At 40.7% G+C, this 8888-nt stretch overlaps 1 protein-coding gene across 1 annotated transcript; it reads right to left on the bottom strand.

Moving 5' to 3' along the window:
• Positions 1 to 347: 347 nt before the first annotated feature.
• Positions 348 to 1428, bottom strand: hcn5 (hyperpolarization activated cyclic nucleotide-gated potassium channel 5). The gene is made up of 2 exons (XM_026377208.1): positions 1350 to 1428; positions 348 to 712 (listed from the first exon to the last, which is right to left on the bottom strand). The coding sequence occupies exons 1-2, from the start codon at positions 1399 to 1401 to the stop codon at positions 540 to 542; spliced, it is 225 nt and encodes a 74-aa protein (XP_026232993.1). The 5' UTR covers positions 1402 to 1428; the 3' UTR covers positions 348 to 539.
• Positions 1429 to 8888: the final 7460 nt, after the last annotated feature.

Below are 8888 nucleotides of genomic sequence, written 5' to 3'. Positions count from 1 at the left end.
TTACAGCAGAAAGGAGACGTGATCATCAAGTTGCATGATCAACCATCGCAAACTAATGTCAGCAGTGGAACTACAGTAGCAGCAACAACACGTGGCTCAGACTCAAACATGAGCTCCATAAAAACCTGCGATTGTTGTCTGATTGTTGATGTTTCCTTTTAGCACTGTTGTTCCCAGATCTCAGCTGAGTACAAAGATATTTATGTTGAGAATTGTTGTCTGAAACCAGAATATTTGTTTTTAATCTTGTGTGTCTATTCTTTGCATTGATCTTCCAAACATTAGTTCTTAGTTTACAAGGAAGCAGAGATCGAACCTCTGACCCATCTTCACTGTTGAGGTCTTTGTTTATTGCTGATAACTGATAGAGCAGAAGACAGAATAATTCTCAGTCAGCATAAAAGTGCTCTACAACTGTCCATCTCCTCAATTCATCCACATGAAATCATGTCTGTGTTCACATAAAATGTCCTGGAAATATCCGTACCGAGGCTTCTGTCCTTTTTACATAGTAAAAAGTCCAAGGACTGCTTTTGCTCTTACACAAGTCCGTCATCAGAGTCGAGCTGAACCGTTTTTTCTAAGTCCTTCTTGACATCTGGGAAGCCCTCCAGCACCTGCTTAAAGTCATCGCAGGACAGAGAGAAGCACTGGCAGTCGGTCAGCGCCTTCACTGTGGCCAGATGTTTGCCTTTGGTCAGCACGCATGTCTCTGTTTTACACACAGAAGGAACCACAAGAGCGTGGTTAATAAGCAAGTAAACCCTAATGACAGGGATGAGATCTGACAATTAATCCTAAATGAAATAACCAGCCTTAGCTGAGTTGTTTTGGGAATCCTGCTTAACCCTGAACATTGTTAAGGTTTGCTGCCAAAAAAAGATTGGGACCCGCTCCCATTTAAAGCCTGAGAATTAAATAAATCCCACAAATTGGAAAAGATAGATTTGTTTCTTTTGGTTTGACAGTAACCTCTCCAAAATATTCTTGCATAAATGAATGTATGTGTGGTGGAAGCACTGAAATCTTTTACCAGAATTAATACAAATTTTCAGAATAATGTATAAGACGTTCACATAAAAAACAATAGCAGCAGCATCTTTTCCTAGACATGGTCTCTGTTCCTGTGTAGCTGTGTAGTCAGCTGTTTATGCAGCGATTGTTAGTTCAAATAGTTCAGAATTGACAGATTTTTAAAGGAAGTTTGGTTAAATTAATTTAAGCCACTTATCCTGACTTCTGTTAGCTAAATAGATTCAGTTTTTGGTTTTAGTTATTATCTGGTTATCACTTTTCAAATCACTAACTTATGTTGAAGACATTCAATAATCAGATTAACTCCAACCCACCTCCAAAAAAGTCTCCATCACACAGTTCCCTCTCGTAGGAGTCGGTCTCCATGAGGACCTGGCCGTGGTCAATGAAGAACATGCGGTCCCCGGGGACGTTCTGTCTGATAATCCAGTCCCCTTCCTGGAAAACTTCATACCTCAGTTTGAGGAGGACAACATTGATGAAGTTTTCATCTTTGTCCTGAAACAACGGGACGTTCCTCAGCAGCCGGCTGCACATCACTGTCAGGATTTGCTGGAAAAGAAATAAAGACTCAGATAAACCTAATTTCTGGGAATAACTTGATTTCACTTAAATGCGAGGAAACAAGCTAGCAGCGCTAATCCAGGGCATTAAGTTTGACTTCCAAGCTGCACCTCTTTAAGTGCTGAAGACACGGTGTTCATGATGTCCTTCTCGTCAAACCACTTCCCTCCATAGCGGGCCTGGTAGTAGTTGTTGATACGAAGCTGCAGCTCTGGTGGGAGCTTCATGAAAGCCATGTAGTGCTCCAAATGACTCATCTGTGTGTCACAGTGTTTTTTAGACAGGAATCACACGACACATGACAAACAGAAATAACAGGACACTTGCAGCAGCTCTGTAGGGCCTGGTGGTCACTCTAAGATAAGTCAACATAACTTCACTGTTTAATTAACGAACAGTAATAACGTGTGTACTTCTTTACTAGTGAGCTGCATTTTCTGGTGAAGTCTAGATAAAACGTCTTTGTAGGGTCAAGTATCACCACCTCTCCATCTCTGAGTTGTACCATCCACTTACACAGCCTTGCCTTTAATTGCTATTTGATGACACCCAGTTGCAGAGTGACATGTTCATTTACTGCAGTCGTTTCTGAACTCCTCATCTCTTATCATGACTACTCGCTCTACTGACAGAAGTACCAAACATTTCCAGATGTTTGTAAATGCAGGAGCATGTCTCTTATTTGCTCAGTTATAAAGGACACATCACTGCACTGTTCACGTCTCTGCACCTTGCTCTTGTACTCCTTGGCTGCTGGGTCAACATTGGCAATCATGGCTGTAGCGTTGGCCACTAGGACGGTGTACATCAGACAGCCAGATACCATGCTGACCATGACGATCCACATTTCAACATAATCTGGGGAAGAAGACACCGAAACATGAGCTTGTTCAGTTTCAAATAGCAGGTATTTATATCCAAGAGAGAATGTGATACATCTGTTAGTGCTGGAGAAAGAATAATCTATACTTCTCACTTGTTGGAGCATCCATGGAGCCATAGGAGAGAGCAATCATCTGGGAGAGAGCCCGAAAGACGCCCCAGGAGTACTTCACAATCACTGTGGCATTCTGGAAGAAACTTTAAATGTTTACAACAACAACGCATTTTTATACAAATTTAAAATGTTAGACAGATTTTTAAAGAACCTCTTAGCGTTTGTGGAGAACAATTCATTCTGTTCTAGCTGCATTTCTCAGAACATCACAAGGTGTGTTTAGTGAAATGAGTTTTACCATCAGGTTTTCTTTCCTGACCCAGCAGTCAGTGGGGAACTCCTCCAGCATGGGGACAAAGTACTGGATGCAGCCGTTCCAGTGACACAACAGGAAGATCATCATGAACAGAGACAAGACGCGGAAGAACAGACGGACCACCTCCAAGTTTGCATTGGAAACCTGTGATGAAGAGACAGAATCACACCCTAATTTCCAGTTGTTATGCATGACAACAAGTGCTTGAGAAGTAAACTTATAATAATGTATTATGAGATGAGTCCACTATAATGGCTGGACGACAGTATGTGAGTCGGACGGAGGCAGATTGTGATTTGATCCCAAAGCGTGGCTGAGATGGAGCGACAGAGGAAAGCCTGTAAGACTAAAAGACCTGGCACAGATCTGTGATGGATGAGGAAGCCAGGATGAACTTAACTAAGGAAGAGGCTCAACATTTTGCCAAAGGCAGGAAATGATGCTGGGACCCTGCTGTGGCCTTATGTCCCACAGGAGACCAAGTCAATGAAGTCGGGAAATGGTTATTTGTGTGAAATATGTATTATCATAATTATTGTTATTATTATTATTATTATTAGTAGTAGTAGTAGTAAGATTATGAGTATTATTGTTAATATATATTATTTTATTCTGCAAAGATGCAGATTGAACGACGTGTCTACTTTTCTGCACCAGAGACCATTTCCTTTGCCAGGAGCAGATTAAAGGCTTGAGGTTACACACAAATTCATGTATTATTCAGTGTCAAGATAACATCCAGGCTATATTGTGTTTTTTATTATGAGACAACCATGAACATAAACTAAATAAATGTGAGCTGTTCTACCTGTTAACTTTCCCCAGGTCTCTATTGTTTGAGCTTAAAGTTTGTATGATTCGAAAATAGGAAACTTTGTTTGTTTGTGTTGACGTTGAGCCCGGCGCCAGCTATCGCTCCATTAATGACGTAAGCTGTAAGTGGCCAAAGTTGGATCTGTCATCTGATCTGTGTCTATTACAGAGTCTGCAGATAGGAGAAAGGGTGATTGAGTTTCTGAGGTGAGCTTTGAAGGCTGACTGGCGTTTGAACTTACTTTCTCCACTTCGTTGAAGAACCTGACCAGTCTGGACACTCGAGCCAGTCGGATCAAGCTCAGGATCCTCACGAACATCAATATCCTCATCACCTTGTTGGTCTTGGACGGGTTGTCATCACTGTGGTATTCCAAGTCCTGGGATAGAATAATTAAAAACATACTGTATATTACATTTTTGTTAAATCATGAATTTTTATTTTATTAATTACATTTTCCTTATCGTGTGTGAAGAAAGTTGCTGCACAACATGTATTTGACAGCTGTACTTACTAATTACTTCTTTTCAAATTAGAAAGCATAACTTGGGAAGTCTCTTAATTTATTAATTGTTAGTTGTTAAACAAAGGGGAAAAGGGAGAAATTACTACAAACTCACATTGTTAAAAGCCTTTTGCTCTTTCTTTTCTCACGAATCATCTAACAACCCCTTAGATTTCTCTGGTGACTCCACTGACTCCCCCCAGGTTGGGAACCCCTAGACTTTACTGTTTTCAACTGTTTGTGCTCCTTTTAATCATCTTGATGTTTCTTTTCTCTTAGAGACCAGTTTGATTTTCTTCAGGGTCACTTTGCACTTTTTTTTGAAGCCCTTTAACTTTAAAATAAGAATTATAAACACACTTCAGGCGGAGGCTCTGGTTAAGAGGTTCCTTGACCTCAGCTCAGTAATACATCGAGTATAAATGAGTTAGAAAGTAGTGAAACAATGATTACTCAAGACAATCTGATAAGCTTTTAGAATGAACTACAGGGGTGTACTTGTACTCTGTATACTTTAAACACTCTTTGGAGTATTTTGAAACTGTGGTGTTTGTACTTTTACTTAGTAAAAGTACTTCTTCCACCACTGCAGCACACTGTTGTTTTTTTGCTGCAACAGTCTGCTCATTATTACCGCGAACAGCAGGATGTAGCCGATTGGGAAAGCTGCGATGACATCCGGTATGAACCATGTCCTCAGGTAACTGACTCGTATCTGCTTGAGATCCAGAACAGCTTCCTGTGAAAGAGAGCAGAGCAGCAGATTGAGCAGATGGATGAAGACACCGCCATCAGATGTGTGTTTTAACTCTTATGTCTGAGATGTCTGATTAGATTAGCAGTGTGTTCACACAGAAAAACCAGCATTCATCTGACCACATTGTTGAATTGTTGCTGAAGCACATGCATGAATGTGAACCCTAAACCAACTGTGAATAAATCTGCCAAAACCAGATGCTTGTGTATTCCAGAGTAAACACCACAGATGGGCCATTTGTGATTGGCAAGATAGAACTTTTAAAGCATGAGCAGATGAAAACAAACAGGATATAGTCTGCATAATTGGAAATGTTATACTCATTTAACCAATACGTCATAATCCCTGTTATAAAATCAAACAGCAGGTGCCAATTTTACCCATGTCCAGGAGCGGCGGGAGGGGAGGTTTGTTAATCTAGTCTTTCGTGTATTGAGTAGATTACAGATGGGGCGGAGATGGATTGTATGTGCTTGTGTGTGCAGGGATTATAGTCTTCCAGATTGTGTCTGAAAATAGAGTCCTGCCGCTCTCACCTCGCCGTCCTCTGTTATGATGCCCATCCGGAAATTCAGGGCCACATCTATCAGGAACAGAGTGTCTGAAAACACATTAAAGCCTTCCCATGCCAGCCCGCTGTTTTCATCCAGAAATGCTATCTCCATGGGAATGCCAATCAGGTTCAGAAATGTGATGGCCATCATGCACATGATGTAATAACTCCTAAAGGGAAAAGATAAAGAAAATAAATAAAACTAAAACATATATTGAGCATGTGTGTCTTCTGAGTAAACCTCAAATCATGGGTTCTATGTAGACTATGTACTTGAAACTCTCAGGTCTTTTTGCCAGTAGCACTAATTACACAGTCAAGCTGCAGCCGGTAATGCAAGCTGATTTATGCACACAAAACACTCTGATACTGTAACTGCACATCTTCTCAGCCAGGGTCCGATTGCCAGGCTCAAATAACTCTGCTCTCTGATCTCAGTTGTTTCATTCCCTCTCTTTTTTCACCTCATATGATCACATTACAAACTAATAATAACAATACTGTGTGGATAATTCAAAACCAGCCGCCTGTGACAACATGTTCCTTAAAGAAGCCATTTGATCCGTCTGATATGGCCTTCTAATCAAATTTTTAATTTTAATTGATTATGAAAGTTTAATTATTTGTTACCGACTTTGCTTTAATGTTTACCTGCTCTTTAGATTTTAAATTCACATTTCCATGAGGTTTTCTGACGTTTTCAGGTACAACACTAATCATGATCATGAATTGCATTGTTGAATAAAGTTTAATACTAATTAGCAACATCCATTACACCATTTTCAGTGGGCAACTATTAATTAATCTTAATTATTTTCCTTTCTTAATTACCTGATTGCTCATCCTTTAAAATTTACACTGAGCACAACAGACATGGTTCTGATTTTCCTTAAACATTTTAAAACTTAGAAATCTGTAGAAAATGCACACAACAAATCTGTGACATTGTTGATCGATAATCAAAAGGAGCTAACCCTGCTGTAATGACAGTAAAACTTAACTTCAGTCTCCATCAGATGTATTAAATACCTCATGAGGCTGAAGGGGTGAATGACAAAGACTCCGCTCTCCAGCTGACGGAGGCACTCCTTCTCCACGGCCACCTCGCTGCCGTACACGTACAGCGACTGTCTGTTCAGCTGAGGGAGAAGCAGGGCTCTCCATCCACAGGTGGCCATGGTGCATCCCACGGCGGGACCTTTTAGTTTCTCCATAGGCCACGGTCGGTCCCCTGTGATCAGCTGAATGCACAGGTCATCCTCCCTCTGCTTCTGCTGCTGCTTCTTCTTCTTCTCAGGATGAGAGGAGTCTAACTCGACCAGTCCTGACCTCCCCTCTTGGTCACAAGGTAATTTTCCATCAGGGCTCCAAACCTCAGGGCTTATTGAAGCTGTGTGGAGCCTGGTGAGTGGATACCCGCCTTTCTGCTCACTTGCTCCCTCCCTCCCTCTCTCTCTCTCTCTCTCTCTCTCTCTCTATTTTTGCCCCCACCTCACCTCTCCACTTCTTTTCTTTTTCTCCCAGCTCATCAACTATTCAGGATCCACGTCTCATCGCCACATGAATCAAGCCATGTCAAGAGAGTAAGGTCGAGCTCACAGTAATACTGAGGACAATGGCGTGTGTGTGTGTGTGTGTGTGTGTGTGTGTGGAGTGGATCACACCCATTGTTATGTGCGCTTCACGTCTGGTAGTGTGTGCAGAGACAAGTTTAGTGTCTCTGCCAGGGATGTAATTAAACACTGTACTGTGTTACCTGATGCTGTACATGTGCTTGCAGCTCCGAGTCAGCTCTTCTCTTGTTTGTTTGCTCATTTTAGCAGCAAAACAACAAACAGAAGATGAAATATTTCATTTTGAGGATTACAAAATAGAAGATCTGGATTTTAACCCACTGGATTTTCCTGGAAAGTCCCTGCAAAGCAAAGTTGGAAAGACAAAAATGATATTAGAGGATGTGGCAGCATGGGATTAACTGAGGTTTCATGTCAGTGGGTGAGGTGAGGTACTGGCAGCTTAGTGAATAAGATGTGTCTAATAATGTGAGGGATATTTCATGGGTTACAGTTTTTTCTTTAAAATCTCTCCAGCATTAGATTATTTGAAGCAGAGAGGAAACACCAGCAGTAGCTATGTGGAAGAAAAAATCACTTTTTCCACTTATAAACTAACATCTTCATACAAAATATGTTTTTAATGAAGTGGATGGTATGTGATGACACAGTGTGATGCAGTTTTCTGTGATATCCATGAACAACCAGTTTTAACGTTCAAGGTTTTGTTTATAGAGCCTGGGAAACTGACAGTGGGCCTCCCACATAAGACTTATTGTGGCATGTCATGCTACCTTAATCTTGTCTTCCATCATTAGTGGCACGGCCACCAGGAGGAAAATTAATGCACACAGACTTTTAGTGTTTGAACAAACGATTCTTGTTCTAACCATTGTTTTTTTATAATTATTGTACTTGTTCAGACTCAGAACCGACCCTCTTTAAAGGGTTAGAACGTGATCTAGTGACTGTTTGGTGTTTTGTCTGGAGCTCTCTCTTCTGCTGGTCTGTTGGTTTGTGAAAAATGACATTAAAATATACAGTATGTGGGAGAATGGACAGACAAACGCTGCTTACACTACTGCTTTTCTAGACAGGAAGAGGAGCTAGTTGAAAGACTGTGGCTTTAAACTTCCGCTCTGCAGGGGACACCAAAACAAAGAGAGACGTCAGCTAAAACTGGGAGCGAATTGAAGCCACATTTTTTCTTTTCATTATTAAGATGCCACGCTGTGGATGCTATATTCTATAGAAAGCACATATAGGTGCATATCTATCACACAGTACAGCAAACGAACAATCTGCTTACTTTGCTTTACATTTATCTAGCACACAGCTGGCCCTCAAACTAGAATAAGTGACTCAGTGTTTTTGCTTACGCAATGGTTTGCTGTGCTGACGCACTGTACACCCAGAAGACATGTGAAAACACACAAATCTTCAGTACTGTAGGACAGAAAATGAACTTCTTTCATATCATAAAAGTCCCACACCACCTTAGTTTATATTGCATCCATCAACTACTGTACTTTAACAGACTGTAATACTGCATCTGTGTACTGTACATATGCTGTGACTGTGCAGAACCGGTATGATTTCTCATTTTATTCACAGAGATCTTGATGTAATACCCAGAGGAAATATGAACATCAGTGTCCTTGAAAATAACAGGTCTAAATGCTCAGTGTTATATAATAATACTATGTTCCACAGTAGCATTATTAAAGTGACATTAGCAAGTGGTTACTTTCAGAAATAATGTTGTGACTCGTTATAATCATTGTAGAAATAAGGAAGAGTTAACATGTTGTTATGTTCTGACAGGTTTGGTTGCTCTACATACAAGTGGTTGAA

The sequence above is a fragment of the Anabas testudineus genome, chromosome 21 (assembly GCF_900324465.2).
Source record: "Anabas testudineus chromosome 21, fAnaTes1.2, whole genome shotgun sequence".
In the NCBI taxonomy this organism is placed as follows: Eukaryota; Metazoa; Chordata; class Actinopteri; order Anabantiformes; family Anabantidae; genus Anabas; species Anabas testudineus.
This window is presented reverse-complemented; position numbering and strand designations above follow the sequence as displayed.